The sequence below is a fragment of the Artemia franciscana genome, chromosome 9, assembly GCF_032884065.1.
Source record: "Artemia franciscana chromosome 9, ASM3288406v1, whole genome shotgun sequence".
Classification (NCBI taxonomy): Eukaryota; Metazoa; Arthropoda; class Branchiopoda; order Anostraca; family Artemiidae; genus Artemia; species Artemia franciscana.
Genome location: NC_088871.1, coordinates 2791137 through 2816152, shown reverse-complemented (window position 1 = coordinate 2816152; position 25016 = coordinate 2791137). Strand labels below are relative to the sequence as shown.

At 37.9% G+C, this 25016-nt stretch overlaps 1 protein-coding gene across 3 annotated transcripts in view; it reads right to left on the bottom strand.

Moving 5' to 3' along the window:
- Nucleotides 1–3952: 3952 nt before the first annotated feature.
- The window catches only part of LOC136030880 (heterogeneous nuclear ribonucleoprotein A1, A2/B1 homolog), a 38570-nt gene continuing 17506 nt past the window's right edge, over nt 3953–25016 (bottom strand). For 2 of the 3 annotated variants that reach the window (XM_065709961.1, XM_065709962.1), the window contains exons 5-8: nt 22567–22805; nt 15728–16085; nt 13739–13801; nt 12335–12512 (exon numbers count right to left, since the gene is read on the bottom strand). In XM_065709961.1, the coding sequence (XP_065566033.1) occupies nt 13743–13801; nt 15728–16085; nt 22567–22805 (656 nt within the window). In that variant the 3' untranslated portion in view covers nt 12335–12512; nt 13739–13742. Of the gene's footprint in view, nt 4336–12334; nt 12513–13738; nt 13802–15727; nt 16086–22566; nt 22806–25016 lie in introns of those variants that run through there. The other variant, XM_065709963.1, reaches the window with a different exon arrangement.

Below are 25016 nucleotides of genomic sequence, written 5' to 3'. Positions count from 1 at the left end.
CAAAGTAGAAACAATAGGGAAAGTTTTTTCAAGACAGTAGAATTTAATTCAGTTGACATTTCGCCCTATGTCCAAGGGCCGTCTTCAGCACAATAAGTGATAAATACATATATATATATATATATATATATATATATATATATATATATATATATATATATATATATATATACATTAAAACTAATAATATTTATTAAAAAACTTTTAAAATAGCCCTAGAATCCTTACTTCAACGAAGTTCAACCAGGAACTTTATGTTTGTTTGATATGGAAAGGCAGTGTGGTCTTCGTCGTTATTTTTACAATTGCTTAGTGTTTTGTTTTTGCTAATTTTGAGCCTTTTTCAGACTAAATTGTCCTTTGTTTTTTCTTTAGTTTATTCCCTTTCAATTTTAGGAGCTTCAATTGTTTGTTTTTTTGTCTTTTTTACAATATTTTGACCCTTTGATAAAAAGAAGCTCAGATTTCTTTGTAAGTGCTTTTTTAGTCTAAAGTACGAATTTGGCCCACCCGGGATTTTGATAGTCATTGTTCAAAAATAAATCTCACCTTATCACAGCAAATCATCCAAGAAAATCAGTGATGAAGAAAAAAGGAGAATATTCGTCCCATTCAGAGACGTTCAAAGAGGTGGGGCAACCGAGTCAGTTGCCCAGGGCTCTGTTGCGAGGGGACACCGAGGTTGGGGTGCTGCCCACTTTCATCACGTTTTTCATTTTGTTTCGGCTTTTATTTAACTTACATTTTCGAGAAGGGGCGATGTAATTAATTCATCCCTCGGCACAGCGAATCCTAGGAACGGCTCTGGTCCCATTATCGACATATTTACAATGCTCAACACAAAAAGATGCCAAATTTGATCAAGGCTTTAAGAGATGCCAAAACAGAATCATTGAATCCCAACTGCCAACGGTTTTCGAACAAGGCAGTTTAAATAGCGATAAAAATCAAATAATTTACTTGCTAAAATTTGCAATAAAATAGGGTGCAAAAGAGTTCCTGTCTTCTTACTCGCTGCTTCTTGGATGGCTTTTGGTTAAGGGAATTTTCTTTTTAGAGAGAAGACGAAGGCGTGTTGAGTAAATACATTGAAGTCCAAAGTTTAATCAGAATATGACGTCTTCTTTTCAAGAGGAAGAAGAGCAAGCCTTGCAAAACCAACAACGAATATCAAATAACGACTATGAAAATGACGTTTTCTTTTCAAGCGGAAGAAGAGTAGGCCTTGCTAAACCAACAACGAATATCAAATAATATGCATGATGTTCGGCGAATATAATGAATACTTTGTAATGAAATTTATACTTTGTATTTTCAAATACTTCTTAGATTTAAAGGAAAAACACACCGTGAAAAATACTGTGAAAAAAGTACCATGAATACTAAATAGCTCACTGAAACACCAAGCCGCTTGAGGCCAACAGAGCTACGTACGCTCCTTCTCCATCTCAATCTACTCAAGGATTTCCTCTTCACACCTCTCAGAAAGTTTGCATCTCCCTTAAATCTTTCCATACACGAGATCCTCCCATCCCAACCAAGGACAACCTGCTTTTCATGTAGCCCTACACGGTTGGTGTAATTCTAACCACTGATTAGAGCCATTGACCGTCGAACCATTCATACATTTCTAAAACTAAGTTTGAGCAGTCCATTAATAAAATTAGAACTGTCACAGATGAGACAGGCAATAAATATATCCTAATCTTATTAGCTTTAAAACAAGAGCTAAGAGCTCATTTGGTACTTGTGACGAGGCCGGACGAGCCAAGAGCTCATATGGTATGAGCTCTAGCGAAATTCTAAGAAACAATAGATTAATTTAAAAGGAGAATCGGAGGCTTAATGCCGGTCGGGATTTAAAATAAGAGCTCTGAGTCACGAGGTCCTTCTAAATATCAAAATTCATTAAGATCCGATCACCCACTCGTATGTTATAAATAACTCCTTTTTTCTACTTTTTCCTCTCCCTTCAGCCCCCCAGATGGTTTAATCGGGTAAAAAAACTTTATCAAGTCAGTTTGTGCAGCTCCCGGACACGCCTACCAATTTCCATCGTCCTAGCACGTCCAAAAGCACCAAACTCACCAAAGCACTGAACCCCACCCCCTAACTCCCCCAAAGAGAATGGATCCCGTAAGGTTACGTCAATTAAGTATCTACGACATATGCTTATTCTACCCACCAAGTTTCATCCCAATTTCTCTACTCGAACCGTTTTCCAAGATTTCCGGTTTCCCCCTCTAACTCCAACAGATCTAGTCGGGATTTGAAATAAGAGCTCTGAGACATGAGTTCCTTCTAAGTATCAAATTTCATTAAGATCCGGTCACCCGTTCTTAAGTTAATAATTCCTCAATTTTTTCAATTTTTCCAAATCAACACCCCCCCAGCTCCTCCAAAGTGAACAGATCCGTTCCAATTACGTCAATCACGTATCTATGACTTGTGCTTATTCTTCCCATCAAGTTTTCCTCTCGATCTCTCCACTCTAAACCTTTTCAAAGATTTCGGTTTCCCCCTTCAACCCCCTATGTCCCCAGATCCAATTCGAATTGAAAATGGAGCATCTGAGACACAAGATCCTTCTATATATCAAGTTTCATTAAGATCCGATTACCCATTCGTAAGATATAGATACCTCAATTTTCACGTTTTCCAAGAATTCCGGTTTCCCCCTCCAACTCCCCCCAATGTCACCAGATCTGGTCAGGATTTGAAATAAGAGCTCTAAAGCACAAAATCCTTCTAAATTTCAAATTTCATTAAGATCTAATCACCCGTTCGTAAGTTACATATACATAATTTTTTCTAATTTTTCCGAATTACTCCCTCCCCCCAGCTCCACCAAAGAGGGCGGATCCAGTCCGGTTATGTCAGTCACGTATCTTGGACATGTTTTTATTCCTGGGATTTAAAATGAGAGATCTGAGTTATGAGGTCCTTCTAAATAGGAAATTTCATTAAGATACGATCACTCCTTCGTAAGTTAAAAATACCTCATTTTTTCTAATTTTTCAGAATTACCCCCCCCCAACTCCCCCAAATAGAGCGGATCCGTATCCATCAATCACATATCTAGGGCTTCTGCTTATTTTTCCCACCAAGTTTCATCCCGATCCCTCCACTCTAAGCGTTTTCCAAGATTTTAGGTCCCCTCCCCCAACTCCCCCATATGTCACCGGATCCAGATCAGATCCATTCCGGTAATGTTAGTCACGTATCTTGGACTTGTTTTTATTCTCCCAACCAAGTTTCATCCTGATCTTTCCGCTTTAAGTGTTTTCCAACATTTCCGGTTCCCCCCAACCCCCCCCCCTCCTTGATGACTCTGGATCCGGCCGGGATTTAAAGCAAGAGATCTGAGTTACGAGGTCCTTCTAAATATAAAATTTCATTAAGATCCGATCACTCCATCGTAAGTTAAAAATACCTTATTTTTTTCTAATTTTCAGAAATACCCCCCCCCCCAACTCCCCCAAACACAGCAGATCCGTTCCGGTTAAGTCAATCACGTACCTAGGACTTCTGCTTATTTTTTCACCAAGTTTCATCCCAGATTTTAGGTTCCTCCCATCCAACTCCCCGCAATGTCACCGGATCGTGTCGGGATTTAAAATAAAAGCTCTGAGACACGATGTCCTTCCAAACATCAAATTTCACTAAGATCCCATCACCCATTCGTAAGTTAAAAATACTTCATTTTTCTATTTTTTCCGAATTAACCGGCCCCCCACTCCCCCCTCAGATTGTCAAATCAGGAAAACGACTATTTCTAATTTAATCTGGTCCAGTCCCTGAAACGCCTGCCGAATTTCATCGTCCTAGCTTACCTGGAAGTGCCTAAAGTAGCAAAACCGGGACCGACAGACCGACAGAATTTGCGATCGCTATATGACACTTGTTTAATACCAAGTGCCATTAAAAAATGACAAAAATACCAGACTCAACGTCTTTTATAAGAAGTTTAATGGTATTCAAAATAAAACCCAAAGAATGGCAATAATACATAACATGTACTAAAATCACGTACTCAGGAGGTGGTGATACTTTGAGGCTGTCAAACGGAGGAGGCTACGACCTGTTCCTTGATTTTAGAGAGCTGCGATCAGCCTCGGAAAAGTATTTATTTCTGTGTGTACTTTATGGCTCAACCTTTTTACTTGTAATGCAAAGTGAGGGCGAAGAAAGCAGCAGACCTTTGAAGAAGTCTATAAAAAATTTAAGCAGTAGGTTTTTCAAACGATATTTTTAATAATTCCAATAAAAGCTGGCATATAAAAGGTCATCACAGTCCAATATCACAGTTTGGTCTTCACAATCAACTGGGAAAAACTAGAAAAAAAAGGACATTAGACTTACAGGAATACACATACTACTATATTTTTTACGACTATTATTCCAAACATATATGTCACCTATTTAAATCTCCAAGACATAGGTAGCTCAATAGCCCTGCCCAAGAAGAGCAAAGTGGGCTATGTATAAAAAATAAACAGTTTTTATTCAACTGAAAACAACATCAAAACTTAAAACAAACATAAATCATTTCGAATATGAGGGGACCACCCCCTCCTCAATACCTCACTCTTTACACTAAATTATACTTTTTGTTACAATTATTTAAGGATGGTCCTGAAACACATGAGTAATTTCACAAGAATATCAAGCTTTTAGGAAGTTTCAAAATAAAATTTACCGTAAAGAGCGAGGAATTGGGGAGGGGCAATCCCCTCACATATGTAATAATTTCTGTTCATTACAAGTTTTAATGTTGTTCCTCGATTTCAGTTGATTTTTTCATTATTATCTAATTTCAGTTCTTTTTTTAAATATTGTCTGAAATCCAGCTCTCATAGCATGGAAAGAAAAGATCCTGCCACGTCACCTCCCCCTCCTGAGAAATATCCCTTCGCAATAGCCAATACTATGTGCAAACAGCGGGTAAAATTCATAGCTTACAGCCCTTCCCCCATGGCTGTCAGGGGTCAAGTCACCCACAGACATATTAATTAGATCTTTCGACTATGCTGAACAAAATGGTTATCTCACATTTTTGATAAGATGACTTTGGGAAAAAAGGGCATAGGAGGGGGTTTAGCTACCCTCCAATATTTTTGGTCACTTAAAAAGGGAACTAGAACTTTTAATTTCTTATCAAATGAGCCCTCTGTCGACATTCTAGGATCACTTGTTCAATACATTTACCACTGGAAAGAAAACACATCTGGGATCTTGCTTTTGGCCAAAAATGCATAACTCCACAATTTTGCACATAGGATTTATAAACCTTTGCAGTAGGGTTCTCTGATATACTGAAGCTGATGGGTAGCACTAATCTGGATAATTTTTTTTACATTTTGAATAACATCAAAATTATTTGATTGTTGTAGTGCATCCATTGTTATCAAGAATCTTTCTCTTAAAGTGTCGGCTACTACTAAGCCGCTTCGCTTTAATCACCGTTCGCTACGACGAACCGTTTTTTTTTTACCAGACCACTTCGTATGAAACGAGATGTCGTAGAAGCTCCGAGGGGGGGAATCATTCTATTCGAAATTGACAGTTCAAGGGTCTTTTTTACGAGTCAAAAGTAATGGGGGGCTATCAGTCCCTTTTAGCTGCCCTCCCCCGACATTCGATCAAAATTTTGAATTGACCATCGTGTTATAAAAGAGTTGAAAGGTCCACCAAGTATGCCTCCGGGGATGACACAACCCCTGCAGTCCTTGAGACAAGAGTGTTAAGCTATGCTAGTTGCCCATTACTTACACATAGATTTTGTTATTGGAAAAGGAGGGCATATTTGGTAATGTCTCGAATAAGGCTTAAGGCATTTAAGCAAAATTTTCAGGGATTGTTGAACTAAACCAAAATACACTATGTGTATACAGGTTGTCAAAAGAGCATACCAGCAATATCGCGGGAACAGATGAGGGTATTAAGTTGAAACCTTCAGGGCTATAGATGCTACCGCTACTACTAATATTGTAGAGAATCAAAAGAGTTTAAGTGCATATAGGTTATGAAAATGGCACAGATTTAATATCTCAGAAACAGAATAGGGATTTAATTTGAAATCTTCAGGATAAGTTGATAAGGATGTAAGACTACCTCTACAACTACAACTGCTACTGTATTAAATCAAAAGAGCATAAGTAAATCTAGGTTGCAAAAATCCAATATTCCAAGAACAGAATAGGGTATTAAGTGGATATCTCAAGGGAAAGTTGAGGGGGATGTTAAACAAAAACGTAAGGAAACATGTGTATCCAAATTGTAAAAAGGCATATTTGTAATATCCCAACCCAAGAACAGTCAACGGCATCACGCTGGAACTTTCAGAGAACGTTGTTGGTCATGTTGAACTAAATTGAAAGACATTGTGTACATCCAAGGTTGTCAAAAGGACGTATCAGCATTATCTAAGGAACGACTAAGGGTAGTTATAATTTTCAGGACATTTTTAACTAAATACTATGTGCATCTAAGTTGTCAAAAGGACGTACATGTAATGTGTCTGGAATGGCTGGGGATATGAAGGCTAAATTTTAAGGGAATGTTGAGTGGGATGTTGAACTAAATCAAGACACAGCAGTAGATGCAGGTTGTCAAAAAGGTATATTAGTAATATTTCAGGAACAGTTGAGGGTATTAGGCTAAATTTTTGGGGCTACTACTAATACTACTATTGATTCTGTTACTTACCCTGAGATTGTGATTGCTTACGGCTGCGTCTGCGGCTACTTACGACTACAGGCAACTGTAAGTACTTGCTACTGTGACTATGACTACTTCCGACTGCAACTTCTTGCAACTGTGACTACTTGAAACTGCGACGAATTGTGACTGCTTCCGATTGTGACAACGACTGCTTGAGACTACGACTACTTGTTACTTAATTAGTAGGATTATACGAAGAACCTAATCGCAAAATCGATTACGGCTCCAATCAGAAGTGATAGGAGGGCTACTAGCCTCACTCACACGCCATTAGGATTATACGAAGAAACTAATCGCAAAATCGATTACGGCTCCTATCAGAAGTGATAGGAGGGCTACTAGCCTCACTCACACGCCATTAGGATTATACGAAGAAACTAATCGCGAAATCGATTACGGCTCCAATCAGAAGTGATTGGAGGGCTACCAGGCTCACTCACACGCCCATTTTAGCCGCCCTCCCCCAAAGAAACACGATCCAAATTTTGAGATAGCCATGTGCTTCAAAATAATTGAAAAATTCAATAATTATGCCTCTGGGGATGTCATGCCCCAATAGCCGGGGTAATGTCTCTTGCTTCGCATTTCGTTGCAAAACAAAGTGAAAGGTTATGTTTTTTGCTATTTCTGTGAACTTTTTATGGAGAAAACCCATTTTGTAGCCAAGACATGGCCTCTATGACTGAAAGGGAAAAAAAAAACATCCATTACCCAAGTTATGCAAGTTTCACGTAGTTACCATGTTTTATATTGTTATCATACAGATTTTGCTATTGGGAAAGGGGGGAAGGTCTGATCCTGTCTCCATGAAACCTACCGGTATTAAGCCGAAATTTTCAGGGGATATTGATGGGAATTACTAAATCAAAACACACCATGTGCATGTAAGTTGTCAATAGGTTGTACCAGTAATACCTTAGGAAAGCCTGAGGGTATTCGGTTGAAAATTTCAGGGGTACTATACTGCTACCTCAACTACTGCTATTACTACGATAACTACTCCTATTACTATCGTACTAAATCAGAGGAGTTTAAGTACTTCCAGGATATCAAAATGGCATAAGCACAATATGTCAGGAATAAAATAGTAATTTAAGTTGTAACTTTCAGGTAAAGTTTATGGGAGTGTAAAACGATATCAAAAGGCATTTGTATTCAGATTATCAAAAGGGCATGTGAGTAATATCCCAACAACAAGGTTATTACATTAGAACTTTCTGGGCATGATTTTTGGGACGTTAAACTGAACCAAAAGACACTATGTACATGCGAAGTTGTCAAAAGAGTGTATCTTTGACATCCCAGGACATCCTAAGGGTATTGGATTAAAACTTTCAAGGCGTGTTAAGGGGTATGTTCAACTAAACCAAAGAGGCTAAGTGCAAATAAATCAAAAGGCACTATGTGGGTACGATTTGTCAAAAGTAATGTCTCAGGAACGACTGATGGTATTTAGTTGAAACTCTCAAGGCTAGAACTACTACTACTACTGATAAAAAATCAAATTACTTTAAGTATGGCAAGGTTTTGAGAATGACATACATAGAGTAACCCAGGAACAGAATAGGTTACTAAGCAAAATTTTTAGGAAAAGTTGAGGGGGTGTAAAAAGAAATCAAATGGCACTACGCGCATTCAGATTGTCAAAAGGGCGGCTGAAGAATATCCCCGAAACAGTTACGACTATTAAATTGGAACTTTATGAGCATGCTATTGGAGATACTGAACAATACCAAAGAAACTATGTGCTTCCAGGTTGTCAAGAAGGAATGTGACCAATATTTCAGGAATGTAAGGGTATTAAGTTGAAACTTTTAAGCATACTACTACTACTAGTTCTACAACTTGTTCTACCACTACTACTAATAGTGCTACTGCTATTTCTTTTACGGCTACTTGCAAGTGCGACCGCGCCTGTGACTGATATTGTGACTATTTACAACTGCGACTCGGACTACTTGCGACTAGTGGCGAAGAAAAAAAAGAAGCAATAAAAAAAGGAACACATCAGTGCTACCAATCCAAAAAAATGATTTTAATTGATGTTCAAGGTGGGGGCTGTAATTTTCCGTAATGGGGTTTCGGCTATAATGATTCCAATAAGAGTATTAGCAATATCTAAGGAACGGCTGAGATTGTTAAGTTGAAGCTCTTAGGCGTATTACTATTAGTGCTACTGCTTGTTCTATTACAACTAGCGTTATTACAATCACTGCTACTTCTGCTACTGCTACTTACCGAATGCGACTGCAATTATGACTATTCACAACTGCGACTCTACTTACTTGGGACTTAATAGCAGCATTATCAAAAGCAATTAATTGCAAAAGTGAGTACGACTCCAATGGCAAGGGATTAGAGGGCAACTAGTCCTACTGTCACTTCCCTTTTAGCTACCCTTCCCGCGAACATATCCGATAAAGATTTGAAGATAGCCATTTTGTTCAAAGTAACTGAAAGATCCAATAACTAAGCTTCTGGAGGCAAATGACCTCCACAGCCTTTGAGGCAAGGGCATTGTTTACATATAGGTTTTGTAATTGGAAAAGAGGGGGAGGGCTTGTTTGATACTATGCCTATAAAAAGACGGAGTGCATTAAACCGAAACTTTCAGGGATGTTAAACTAAATCAGGACCCACTATGCACATTTATGTTTTAAAAGGGCGTATCAGCACTATCTCAGGAATGACTTAAGGTATTAAGCAAAAATATTTCAGAGCATATTCAGCAGGATGTTGAAACAACCGAGGGCACTATGTCCATTCTACTACTACTAATAATAATAATATGAGTACATTGAAAACTACGAATGCCTCAACTACTTCCAACCGCGATTACGACTTCTTGTGACTCTGACTTCTTACAACTACAAAACTGAAACTACTACTACTTTAGTTGCGCAGTTGACTCCAACTACTTCTTTTACTACAGTCACCATTACTACCAAACACTTCATAACTGCATAAGGAGGTCTTTTCCATAAAAACTTTTATTCTCGATTGGATGTAAGAATTTCCAGCTTATTAATAGAAATACTCGGAATTCATTTGTACTGATATTGGTACTTGGTATTGAAGTTGAGTTAGCCTCCAGGTTATAGTAAAAATCAAACATTATTGTAAGCAAACAATTTAAATGCCAATATGAGAGATAAAAAACAAAAATAATCTAATTTGGCTACATACCTATCTGAATTTTCAGAAGAAAATGTTATACCTGCCGTGTTTCGACTTGCATTTTTGTTCTTCGGCCAACTTCAGCTACTTTCTGCTCTAATTGTATTGGTCTAAAGCTTGCCCTTGGATTTGAACAATATTCAACTACATTTAAAATCCTCCCTCGTATTCCCACTTTCAAACAACTTTGCTTTTAACTCGCTACAATCTTTCCCAGCTCCTTTTTACACCAAAACTCATACTTCTGATTACTTAGTACTTTGTTGAGACTTAGGGTACATATGCATAACCTATCAAGTTGAAAAGGAAATCTTTCACACGCGCAAATCACAACCATTTGATTTTCCAAAATATTCAAAGAGCTGGGGCGAGGACGAAAGCATGTATTGTATAGTCCTGTGGTGGCGCAGTGGGTTTGACCTTAGCTTGGTAATACGGGGCCCAAAGATCGAATCATGCTGCAGCAATGCACTGCAGGGCCGACGCAGGGACCTTAGTAGTCAAGAAGCGTCGTTAATCCGATACAATACATGTATTGTATAGGTATATTTTTCAGATAAAGTCAGTTTGCCCCAACACCTACTCGTCTTGAATCTTTTTCTACCGGAAGTCCCTAATTGGCATCAACAAACCCCTTATGCCTATCCATTTCCCTAAATCCCTCTTTAGGGACCCAAAGGGCCAACCATATTGTCAAGCTGATCTAATTTATTCAAATAAAAATGTAGTACCACATCCATTGGTGCAGAGTTTTCTTGTTGAACAAATTTCTATACATTACCCTAATAATATAAATATTTACACAGAAGGGTCAGTACATGGTGAGAAAGCAGGTGCAACTGTATGCACCCCCCTCCCTGAAGCTCAATCTTTGATCTCCCTTTGGCTTGGAACTTCTATTTTATCTACTGAATTGTGTATAATTCACCTTGTCTTAGATAAGCTTGTAATATCTGGCATAGAAACTGAGGATACCTCTGTTTAATTGATCCCCAATCTGCTATACACTTGCTCAAAAGTATTAATTAAGTTGTTGATGAAAAAGATCTAAATAATAACAGAACGCAGCCACAGAGTCTTCATTCAAAAGATAATCAGATATATTCCAGAGTGCCCAAAGTCATAAAGCATAACGAAACAGCTTATCTCCTAGCTGCCAAGACTATCTATTAGACCCCAAGCTCTTCCATCAACCTAAATACAAGAAATATAATTAGGCCAAGAATTCAAAAAAGTCTCAGCGAACAGATCGCTTTACCCTACCAGGGGTGGATCTAGTGCAAAATCTTAGGGGGTGGGAGGAGGGGGCAATGTGACAAGGGCGCCAATGAGCAAAATCTTGGGGGGGGGGGCAATGTGACAAGGGTGCAATGAGCAAAACTTGGGGGGGGGCAATATGACAAGGGTGCCAATGAGCAAAACTTGGGGGGCAATGTGACAAGGGCACCAACGAGCAAAATCTTGGGGGGGCAATGTGACAAAGGCGCCAATGAACAAAATCTTCGGGGGGGGGGGGGAATTTGACAAAGGCGCCAATAGTTGACCAAATTGACAAATTTATTCTAAATAAAAAAGAATGAAAAAAACATCGAAAGAGGTCACCAGAAAAAAACTTGGATGTATCCGCCGGTGAACCCTTCCGTTCAAGACGTCATGTAGTTCTATACTTAAGGCTAACATCTCGAGTCCTTATTCTTAATAGTGTACAATTTGGAATATGGGTTATACCATTCCCTATTATGCTGCACTTGCCTACCGTCCAACGAAACAATCCAGCATGTCTCGTTTAGATTACGAGCCCCGTCGTGAGGAGACCATTGCCCTCAAGCGCCACTGCTCCATGGCTAATAAAATACCTGATTCATTCAATGCAATTTAGAATCCAAGCCTCCTTCTTCATCTTAATAAAATGAAATTTAAATCATCCCTTGATGTAAAAAAGGAGAGGCAAAACTACTAGTCATCCCAATGTTGCTTAATTTAATTGTTCCTGAATATCCTAGTTTAATCGCTTACGAACATGGCCCAGTGTTGTAGCCAGTTCAATAAAGAAGTAAAATAACTTTCCCTTGGTGTTCATAGACCTCACACCTTATCAAGAAGAAGAATTTAGGTTTATGAATCTTCTATCTTTTAGTCTTCTGCTCCTTGTCTACATCATGTCTAGTTGTCTTGCCCCAAATAACATCTATATACCCTCTATATTAGCTCTATATTTAGAGTTTGATACAATCATTCTAAAAAGTTTATTTACTTCTAATTCTGTCAAGCCCTCAAACCAGTCATGTTTGGATTAAGATATCAGAGTTGATCACACACTTAACGTCTTTTTCGAACGAATCAAAGGTTTCCCTTTCAGGGTTTTCTTTCATTATCCCCAACCTATATACTTCAATTCTAATGTCCGAAATTTAAAAGCTTTATTTGAAAAGACTTTCCTGAATATCTATTTCTTTGAAAAAGAACACTTTACAATAATTGGTCTACCACAATACACGTAAAAGTACAAAATGGGGAGGGGAAAAGTGACTGGTGTCAGCGCTATTTGGTCACTTGACGATGTCTATTCTCATTCTAAACCTCCTGCCTGCCTGATAGTTGATAATCGACACCTAGACGAAAAAAAAATTAAAATTGTATCAGAAATCCTGAAAACTATTCCCATAGAATACAGTACTAAGATTAAAATATACTCTTCACAATTAGTGACGAAACAAAGTTGCTTCACCACCAAATCACCACTGATCACACCAAATTTGATATGGCAAGACCTAGACAGGGAAAATTGGCGCAGGCAACTTGGAAACTATACAATAAAAAAAAGAAAAAACAAACAAATTAAAAACTATTATATTTGAACTATCCCTGCCTGCCTGACTGTTAATAAACGACACAAAGAGGAGAAAAAATACAAAAGTATATGAGATATACTGAAAACTATTCCAACAAAATAAAATACTAGATCGCTAAATATATTCTTGACATATATTAGTAAAACAAAACTGTTTCGCTCAACACGGATCTTGGATCCCTGCCTTCCTTGGATCTTAGATTTCGCCAAACAAAAAAAAAAATTATATATATTGTAACAACAAGACTGAGAAAAAGTGTAGATAATTGAAAAATACACTAAAAATAAAAATCTTCTTTTTAAATTGTTGTTACTCTGCTTCTAAGAACTACTTAAAGATATGCTTAAAAAAACTACTATGCTGCTAGGTCCGCCAAAAGAACCATAACGAGAAGAGTGGGATATATTATACCCTCCAGGGCCACCACTTGGCACTGTAAAAAAAACTGTAAAAGATGGGTGTTACGAAACTAAGATGAAACGTCTAAACGTGTGCCACGTAAGAATTAAAAAAAGAAGGAAAAAGAAAATGTCTTGTCAGCACAGGAAATCAACTTACAATGAGGAAAATGAGATATAATGGTAAAAAGGTAAAGAATACGGCATTAGACTTTACAGTCCCTACCGCCGGTGCTGATCTCTGTTTCTTGGCCCTTCAGCCAGGAAGTGCAATGGGGGGCTAGGGGCCAACCATCCTGTGCTTTCGCACACCCTTTCTGTCTACCTTCCCCAGATTTCTCCAGGTACCCATTTAGAGATGGGTCTACCCAGGCTGAGCTTACCGAGTCACGCCACTGACCCCCGTCCCAAACTAAATAATTGGTTAAACTAGGATTCGAACCTTGACCCTCTCTGACAATGGATCCTGAATCCAGCGCACCAACCCACTCGGCCAGGACGGCTCTGGCCTACGATGGCAAAGGATACAAATAAATTAATAGGCCAATATAAAATAATCCTGTAAAGAATATAAGCAAATGGACTTACCACTTTAGTATCTTCTGCCACCAGCAGGATAAGAATTATATCCTCCAGGTCCACCTCTTGGTGCTGAAAAAAAAGCAAGAATTATTTTCTCCCCACTGGTCCAAATGGACGATCTAAGTAAATTTGCACTTTTTGAAACATAGAAACGATTTTCTTAGAGAGAAATATTACTAAATTTCCCAATGCTATGAATATATATTGATTACTCATCAACCAGATGCATCAAAAAGATAAATAGTGGACTAAACTATAGATAAAAAAGTAAATAAAGACATAAGCTAGGAAAAATCACACAAAAAAACAATTAACTAAAATTGCACCCGTTAGTACAACACCTTTATTCAAAATTTAAGTCTTTTAAGGTATGTACCCAATAGCTTAGGCATTGCAAAAAAATATCACAGTAGTATTTTTCCTCTAATATTCTAGTTACGGTTGATTTTCTTTTCTCTTTCTTTTACAGAACACGCCCGAGCCTCAGATCTTCCTCCCTGCAAAACAGATGTCCCTGCCCGAGCCTCAGATAGTATCTAGTGAAAGATTCTTCCTTGAAAAAATATATTCGTTATAAAAATTAGTGTTTCATAAATTCAAAATTAATATTTCTTAATTTATTTAGATTTCAATACTATTTGAAATACTATAGGTAATATTATATTACGAAAACAGTTGAAATCTAATTTGTTTATTAGTGATAAATGGGTTTATTCGTGAAAACAATATCTACATCAAAACAGTGCACAAGGATTATAGCCTGTAAGAGACTAAACAAAATGCAACGCTAACAAAAATAGTTCAATTAAAATAAGAAGAAAGGAAGGGAAAAAATGAGACGATGGAGGCTCACTAGTAAGTTCCGTAATGAGATCATTAACACCATAATTTAAATGGATTTCCACTAACAAGATCAGCCTTGATGTTGGGTGGGACCGAACTTGAAACCGAAGCTGAAATACCCATAGCAATAAGCTGTAGACTTTTCACATGTTATTTCTCTCTAAAGAAACGATTAGATGGGTTGGGGAGGGGTAGCATGATCAGTGAGAAAAAATTCTTCTTGTTACATATGGTTTTACCCACTAACTTCTGGGCATTCCATAAAATCGCAACTTTGGTATAATGAGGGCAGACATTTATCGCAAGGAATAGATCAACCTTAATCATACTAATCACTGAACAATTATATTTCTTTATTAAAATCAAGTAGTTGCTGGCGTCAAGCCATGGCTAACTGTAGAAAAGGCCAAGAGAGATAGTCTAAATGAGTGAGAGGCAAATCCGGCATAAGCCCTTTAAAGGATTTTATAAAAATGACGCCATTTCACTTGATGATAGATAACTCTATCATCTATCCGTCGATACATCATTCCTAGGGCAGAATTAAGGTAGATAGTCATAGAACTAAGGGATGAAAGATTGGATTGATTTTGGGTTGACTTGTGACGGACAATGTCCACTGGACTTGTTTGCAAAATTTGGAACTGAATTTGCTTGGACTTAAGGGCGAACTAGTGAACCTAAGCCTAATAGGCTTGGTCGCTTGTAGTCTAATGGTGGAATACTGTGTCATCGGATTGACACATGACGAGCAAGTCCCCTGGACTCGCAGGCGAACGGTGAAACCTATATACAAGCACAAGAGAAATTTCTAACACATAATTGCGCAAATATTAGATGAAAAACCATGGATAGTATAACAAGAGATAGTGCTTATTATAAAATTGACCAAAAAGAAGCCCCAAAGAGCATACAAGGAGGCTAATGAAGTTTCAAATTCAGAGAATTTATAAGAGTTATTTAAACATTTTCTCGTTTTCAACCATAATGGCAAACCAATCATAAATTCCCCAAATAAAATCTGCCTCGAATTACTTTGATCGCTACTAAATCCAGGGTTCTAAACGGGTTAGAGTTTTCTTTAGGAGGGCGTAGAAAAAGGAGAACTAAAACGGAAAACTTTACATAAAAGAAAGATTAGTAGCCACTTACGAGAATACGGAGCTGGTCTTTGGTAGCCACCCTGATAACCACCACCTCTCATTGGTCCACCGTCACCGTAGACTGGCTCCGGCCCATATCCAATACCATAAGGTGGTTGTGATGGCTGACCACCCCATCCTTGAGGTGCTGCTGCTTGTGGTGGCCCACCGTAGCCTGAGCTATAACCTCCTCCAGCTGGTCCACCTTGTGGGGGATATCCACCCCCACCATATGGCTGATTAGGGTAAGCACTTGAAGGTGGGTAAGGTCCCCATTGCTGTTGTTGGCCACCCCATTGTGGCTGTGGACCACCCCATTGTGGTTGTGGACCACTCCATTGCTGTGGTGGAGCACCACCATAGCCTCCCTATAGATTCAAAATTTAGACTTAACCAAAAATATTTTCACTATACTAACAAGCATATGAACTCTAAAGGTGCTCTTCTGTTTATTTCGATGAACATGTATGTTATAAATATACTAATTTTTAACAGCCTAAGAGAAGTCACATTTTTCAAATCTTTGTATTCACACTCCTCAATTAAAAGAAGAGTACTAACTTGCATTGCACAGCTTAAAATACAGTGCATTGCACAGTTGCTTTGGTGTTCTCATTGAAGTAACTCTAGTAGCTTCTTTTCCCTACGTGGATCACTAGCGACAATTGTATTCATTATTACTGGTGGTGAGTTTCATTTGTTCTTAGTTTAGTTTGTTTTTGAGGTTTTTTTTGGAGTTTTATCTCTCTCTGTTGTTTGTTAGAATACACGCAACCAACTTCAATTCCTACAGGGACAGGGCCGAAGCCTTTGTCTATTTTTATATATCTTTTAAATCACTGCGAGTTCCTAGAAGCGTCTGATAAAAGTACACGTCACTAATATATTAAATAAAAACATTTTCTATTCCCGTTCCCTTTTCCCTAGGCCTATCTTAGATCTATTCATACCAAAAAAAAAACACTACGATTCTTTAAGATTTTCTTAGATTATTTAATAATTTGCAATAAACAGATTCAGCATTGCTAACAGACAAGTCCTCTCATAACGTCACCGACATCGAAACCTCTGAAATGCTTACAATCAAATCCGTAGTAGAATTCTTAAGACACTTGTAACAAAGTTTTGTACTTTATACCTAATAATGAGGAGGAAATTAATCAGTATTCTAGGAAAGATTGATTAATAACCATTTAGAGGTGTATTCCGTCTTCTGTCAAATAAACTGATAATAAAAATAGTGATAATAATGAGGAAGCAGAATTAGCGGGACTCGAAATGAGAACCTGAACTCGAAGTTGGTAAATAGTTTTCAAAAGACGTTAGCAAAACAGTAAAAATGAACTTCTAAAGTCTAATTTGTTCGTGGCACTATGGGCAATTACGGGAGAGAAAAAACAAGATTGAAGCAGAAACTGTTATCATAGGCAACGCATAGCGCTTACTAGTTAAAGAACGGTGTGGGCACAATGTAACTTTTAAAAATCGGAATGTGACAATGATATTAGTATAGGATCTATATTTAAACATGCATAAGAAAAGATTAAAAAAGAAGAAAGGTCAAACGAAAAATTGCGAAGAACAGGACATGAGGACAATAATAGCCAGTGAAAAAATTAAAAACCTATGCAAATACTTCGGTCAAGACCAAAATACTTAAATTATTTAATAATAAAGGTAAAAAAAAAATTAAAACTCTTTACGTATGTTATTTACCGTTTTTTCAATAATATTGCTTTATGAAGAAGAAAAGGATACTCACTAAAGAGAAAATTAACGGATACAATAGGGGTTTGCAATTCCTGCCTAGCAACGTTCCTAAAAAATCCCATTTTTTTTTTAAACACAGCTTTATACCAAAGAGGGATACGTTTTGACAATATCAAAGACAGTAAAAAACAGAATTTAAAGTTTGAATTGAATACCTTACGGATTATTTACTTCAGCACAAGAAATATTTGTAAAAGTATTTTTTACAATCCTCAAAAAACATTTACAAGACTTTCTCATAATTTATAAAGGTAACGATTTTTTGGATGCAAGAGCTAGAATTAGAATGCTGATTGACTTGGATGATCACGGGAATAACAAGAGCTAAGAGCTCATATGGCACTTGTGACGAGGCGAGAAGAGCTAAGAGCCAAGAGATCATACGGTATGAGCTCCAACAAAATTCTATGAATCAATAGATTGATTTAAAAAGGAAAATAAGAGGCTTAATGCCGGTCAGGATTTAAAATAAGAGCTCTGAGTCACGATGTCCTTTTAAATATCAAAATTCATTAAGATCCGATCACCCACTCGTAAGTTATAAATACCTAATTTTTTCTAATTTTTCCTCTCCCTTTAGCCCTCCAGATGGTCGAATCTGGGAAAATGACTTTATCAAGTCAAATTGTGAAGCTCCCTGACACGCCTATCAATTTTCATCGTCCTAGCACGTCCAGAAGCACCAAACTCGCCAAATCACTGAACCCCTCCCCCCAACTCCCCCAAAGAGAGCGGATCCAGTACGATTCTGTCAATCACGTATCAAGGACATTTGTTTATTCTATCCACCAAGCTCCATCCCGATTCCTACACTCCAAGTGTTTTTCCAAGATTTCCCCCTCCAACTCCCCCCAATGTCTAACGATCTGGTCGGGATTTGAAATAAGAGCTCTGATACATGAATTCTTTCTAAAAATCAAATTTCATTAAGATCCGATCATAATTTCGTAAGATAAAAATACCAAAATTTTCACGTTTTCCAAGAATTCCGATTTCCCCCTCCAACTCCCCCCAACGTCACAGGATCTGGTCGGAATTTAAATAAGAACTTTAAAGCACAAGATCCTTCTAAATATCAAATTTCATTAAGATCTGGTCACCCTTTCGTAAATTACAAATACCTCAATTTTCAAAATCACCCACCTCCAATTCCACCAAAGAGAGCAGATCCGGTCCGGTTATGTCAGTCACGTATCTTAGACAGGTTTTTATTCTTCCCATTCAGTTTCATCCTGATCTCACCGCTTTAAGTAATTTCTAAGATTTCCGCCCCCCCCCAATTACGCTTGATCCGGTTTAGATTTAAAATAAGAGATCTGAGTTACGAGGTCCTTCTAAATATGAAGTTTCATGAAGATCCGATCACTCCTTCGTAAGTTAAAAATACGTCATTTTTTCTTATTTTTCAGAATTAACCACCCCCCCCCCCAATAGATCGGATCCGTTCCAATTATGTAAATCACGTATGTAAGACTTCTGCTTATTTTTCCCACCAAGTTTCATCCCGATCCCTCCAGTCTAAGCGTTTACCATGATTTTAGGTTCCCCCGCCCCAAACTTCCCCCAACGTCACCAGATCCAGTCAGGATTTAAAATAAGAGCTTTGAGACACGATATCCTTCTAAATATCAAATTTCATTGAGATCCGATAACCCGTTCGTAAGTTAAAAATACCTCATTTTTTCTAATTTTTCAGAAATAGCCCCCCCCCCCAACTATCCCAAAGAGAGCGGATCCGTTCCGTTTATGTCAATCATGTATCTAGCACTTGTGTTTATTTTTCCCACCAAGTTTCATCCCGATCCCTCCACTCTAAGTGTTTTCCAAGTTTTAGGTTTCCCCCTCCCAACTCCCCCCAATGTCACCAGATCCGGTCGGAATTTAAAATAAGAGCTCTAAGACACGATATCCTTCCAAACATCAAATTTCATTGAGATCCGATTACCCGTTCGTAAGTTAAAAATACCTCATTTTTTCTAATTTTTCAGAATTACCCCCCCCCCCCCCAACTACCCCAAAGAGAGCGGATCCGTTCCAATTATGCCAATCATGTATCTGGGACTTCTGCTTATTTCCCCCATCAAGTTTCATCCCGATCCCTCCACTCCAAGTGTTTTCCAAGATTTTAGGTTTCCCCCCCTCCAACTCCCCCACATGTCATCAGATCCGGTCGGGATTTAAAATAAGAGCTCTGAGACACAATATCATTCCAAACATCAAATTTCATTAAGATCCCATGACCCATTCATAAGTTAAAAATACTTCATTTTTTCTATTTTTTCCGAATTAACCGGCCCCCCACTCTCCCCCAGATGGTCAAATTGGGCAAACGACTATTTCTAATTTAAGCTGGTCCCGTCCCTGATACGCCTGTCAAATTTCATCGTCTTAGCTTACCTGGAAGTGCCTAAAGTAGCAAAACCGGGACCGACAGACAGACAGACCGACATAATCGGCGATTGCTATATGTCACTTGGTTAATACCAAGTGCCATAAAAACGACAGAGTAGAAGAAAACTTCAAAACAGAGCATATTCCAAAAAAAAATATTTTGTTTGCACAAACTTGCCCACTTGCCAAAGGATTGTTTCGGGTAGTCGACTGACTGACCGTATTTCAAGCAATAACCTGTACAAAAATGTGGTTTAATCCCGCTTTCTAGGGCTATAATGAGAGGAAAGTTGAGATGGCTAAGACACGTTCTGCGGATGAAGGATGACAATTTGCCAAAGAACATCCTTGTCAACCAACCGTCTAGGGTAAACCTCTTGGGCGAATGTAAACAGGAAGGTTTTTGAATATGAGATTCGGATGGAGGAGGAAAGTGCTTAAATTTATGTGATCTACAAATTACACAGCAAGAATATCTCATAATTTATATATAAAAAACAAAGATTTTTCAGGACGCCAGTGGTGAGCTCAATTCCTAAAATTGGTCCATCACCAGTGCTCGACTCTTCATTTGTATTTTCACAGCTGCCACCTTTTCCAAGTCCTGCGCAGACTCTGAACGAAAGCGTTCCAGTCCAACAACCGGTGCCAGATCAGTTTTTAGACGTTCTTTGGCCGCTCTCATCTTTCTACTAATACTACTACTAACAACTCACTTACTTTTAACATACATTTTGATGTTTACTTTCAACACCAATAACAGCACTCCTATATACCATTGTATCACGTATTGATCCAGCCAGTCTTTGTTTAACAATAACACAATAAATGTGATTAGCTGTCTTATGGCTGCCATGTCTTACGGCATGGTATATGAATACCATGATAACATGTCGGCCATTTTGTGAACAAATATTGTGTTGGCTATAAATATATTGCTATAGCTACTTACAATTACAAGAGTGTAACCATTACTGTTTTCTTTTTCTACATCAGATTTACCTATGTTGGGATATCACCTATTCCCATTTCTACCAACCTAGCCATTAATATCACCAAATAAAAATACCATATTTCTACCTGGGACCCTGTCCATTCGTTCGTTTAGCAGAACATAAAATTTATCCGAGTCACTACTAACTCCATCAGTAAGTTCTACTGGGGCAAATACTGCTATGACTACTACCCTGCAGTTTTTAGTCATAAAATGAGCGACTAGCATTTTATTATCAATACCATCCCAAACTAAACATGACTTGACATATTTCTTATACAATAGGGACCCAACTCCCAGCCGATGCACCGCATCCTTCCTCCCTGAGTAAACAAATTATACATCACCTAATTTTATGTTTCCTACATCTGGGATATGAGTTTCTGACACCCCTAATAAGTTCAGTTCGAAACGTCTGAATTCGTCAGTCAAAATTTCGATATGAACGTCGGTTTTTGACGTCGTAACATTCCAAGTTGCAATTTTTATATTGTTTAAATAACTGAAATTATTATTGCCTCAGGAAAAGCCATGGTCCAAGAACCACTGCCGGACGGAAACTAACATATATTCTCAAATCAATATGAAACGCTTAGGCCAGGCTTGGAACCGGGCAACAGGAAGTCCCTAGGATCTCCAGTTGAACGTAGACTTAGTGCAGTCCTAGGGCCATCTTGTTCACAACATGGCTTTTCACGCTTGGCGATGATCCTCTACAAACAAAAGTCTAAATCCTGCACAGACAATCTCATGCCTATTACCTCTAACTAATCATATATTCATGCCTAAAAATATTATGCTATTACGGGAAGGCAACTCATAATCGATAACTTAGCTAGCAAGAGGTTCTTTAGCCAAAAAAAGTCCATTCAAATCAAACCAAATCCAGAAAAAATATTCGATCGTCCGAATCCAGTGCAAATTCAGTGTCGTTTACTAGCTATAATTTCCTCCAGGGGTGCCACTTCTCAAGGTCGCCCCGCAGCGCTGTTAGCAATCACAGCTTCGGTAAGGAATACTGGTAAAGGATCCACCCTCGTGCCACTATGATGCCATACAAGAAGGATTTCTCTGTCGCTAATAGGGACTGAGAAAGGAGCTTATGACGGAGCAGATACCAAAAACCATCTCACAATGCCGGAACATATCCAATCTTTTATACCAAGTCTATTCTCGTCAGGGCATTCGTCAAGGTTCCAAATCCTGTTTCTGTCTTACCAAGTGACATTTTAGAAAGTTGTCAGTGGACAGCAGTCAACACAGTCTTAAGAATTAGTGTATTAACAAGAGGAAAAAGTTGCAATATTTCAACGAAATTATCTATTTTGTTTAGGCATCTCTTTTCTTAGCGTCAGTAACAAATAAATGTAGTAGTAGTGCAAATGCTGCATAGAATTTAAGTGCAAAAGCTACACACAATTTTTATAGGATTTTCCGTGTTGGACAGTTGAGGATTAATAGAGAAAAGATAAACTTTTATATGCAAGAAAGAACGTCAACATTGAAAAGCTAAATAAGACACCATTTTCGACTGCATCTCTAAATAAAACCACTTCCATTACTAGTAACTCACAACAGCGTCAAGCCACTTGAAGCCCGACATAGCCACAAACACTCCTTCTCCACCCCAGTCAGCTAATAATGAGAATGATGCTATTTTTACACTTAGAAAGATGAAATGGGAAATTCTTTACCTGTGGGGCAGGTCCTGGTCCACCATATCCACCTCCCCAGCCAGGTCCCTGGTTATAGCCACCGTCTCCAACACTGCCTCGATTCCAGCTAGGTTGCTCATTTGTCCTTGGACCATCCCAGTCACCACGACCACCTCTGGCAGGGCGATCTTGTTTTTGTTTGTGATCAAACATTTCTCGTTTGCTCACAGCTTTCTTAACATCAACATCACGCCCCTTTAAATAGTGATTGCCTTCGACTGAAAGAAAACAAAAATAAATGTAAGGAACAACAAATGATATAGAGGGCTCTTTTGACTATTTTCATGTGGTACCTGAAAAACATGGTTCTTTTCTGGATATTGTGCTCATTATTGAATGTCTTCCCTAAGCAAAAGGGGGGCAATTGTTCAAAGGTGCATCTTCATTTAAGTACATATTTTTTTACAGGGCTGCAGCTGAGAATTTAACCAATACCCCATAATTAGCATGGAACGAATTTTGAGATTTTAAATAACAGTCAATACTCAATGTACTGTTGGAGGGTATCTACTACTTACAACTCACTGCAGCACCAAGAACCCTGCCCGGCCACCCTTAATGAGAAAACAAGAAACAAGTAAATATAATAAGCAACATAGAACAAAATGAAACCATTATTAATCCTCTTATCAAGTGTCTTTTACTTCACCTTTTTAAGTCCGTATTTCTATTTCGTTTCGCGGATTTTACTTATATCTTCCTTCTTTTTAGTGATAAAATCTTGAATTATTTTTATTCGTTGAAATTTTTCCTCACTTATTTTTTTTATTTTTTTTCCATGCGACACGTTTACCACTTTCCAAAAAAGGGGATCTCAATGGGCTAGATAGCAAACCAATGCAAAACAGGAAAAAATATCATTAATAGACTTGGACTAGGGATTTGATAAGCTTATTTGAGACTGAGAAGTTGGAATTTTTTATTTATTTACAAACTCTAAATATATTTGTCATGCTAATACATTATACCTCCAAAGAAGCTGAATATTCGTCGACAGGGTGACTAGTTTATTGTTTCGTCGTTAGTTTTTCTTGATACTATTACATGATCCATTTTGAACTGTCTGATCGCTGATCAGCAAATAGCAATTGAAGCTTGAAATAGAAAAAAAAATGAATGAAATAAAAAAAAAATGATTGAGACCTAATCAAAGCGATTCTGATAAGATTTGCCACCTGGACACTATCCTTGTCAAAATAAAACTCATGGTCAATTTATGGTGAAACCAAAGAGTATGGGTAACTTAAAAGAATGGGAACTGGCACTAGTGACGACAAAAAAATACCCTCAACAACCTCTAGCATTTGGAAACACTTGGCATTTTTTTCAGTGAAATAGTAAGAACTATTGATCCAGTTTTTGCGATAGAGTTGTAATAAATGCCTAATACCAGTTTCCAACAGAAAAACGACTTCAAAGCTTAAAATACCAAGTATCGCCCTATGCTAGATGGTGTTGATGCCTTTTTGGCAGACAATAGCGCCAGTTCACACTCTTATAAGTTACACAAACTCTTTGGGTGAAACCATGACATTATATGAAAAATTTATATTTTCTAAGACGCTTGAAGAGCATTGAGAATTGATGCTGAAATAAGAGCAGCCTGATTGTGACAGCATCAAGACTAGACAAGTACATGTTTGTCATAAAGCAGTGCTGCTCAACAATGCTGCTTTTATGCCTCACTAACTGTTATGTCTAAAATTATCATTGAACACCAGGAAACGTTTTGTCTAGTTACGCTAGTAAGTTCTTACTACAGCGTGCGGAGGCACACTTTTGGGTAATTTACCTGTCCTCTGATCAAACATTATCTAAGTTCTCTTCAGTTGTTCCGTATTAGCCAAAGAGATACTAGTTTAGCTTATGCTAGCGATCGCCTGATTGTTGACATCTTTTTGTGTTAATACCAGCGAGCTAAGTTTTAAGATTCAAAATGAAAATCAGAGAGGATCAGCTTGAACCAGCTACAGACAATCGATGCGTGCGTCCTGAAGCCAGGAATATTTCCCCTCTTCCTTCTGGATTTAGTTGAGCGTCCCAATCTTTGGTAACAGCATGATGGAAATTGATCAGCAGAGCAAATAGGTTGTTAGCATTCACCTAGAAAATCTTTTCTAGGTTTTTCTCAAGTATAGACATAACATATACTTGCAGGTCTAATCATCAAAAAACTAAAAAATACATAAGATTCCTTTTTTGAAGACTGTGTCCGGGTTTTTAATGCTATCAAAAGGTTTATTTTAATCCCTGCTTAGTTGGGATTTTATTGATACTGTATTATAGTTGAGCTAGTGTTTAGTTGAGGGGTTGACTCCTTTGCTTTCTCATTTTTTACAGTAAAGTAGTATATGGGTAGTATTTTCTTCTTTAAGTTTAAAATATTTGTACAATGGACTACTAGCTGCTTCTCTCATTAAGTTCCTCCA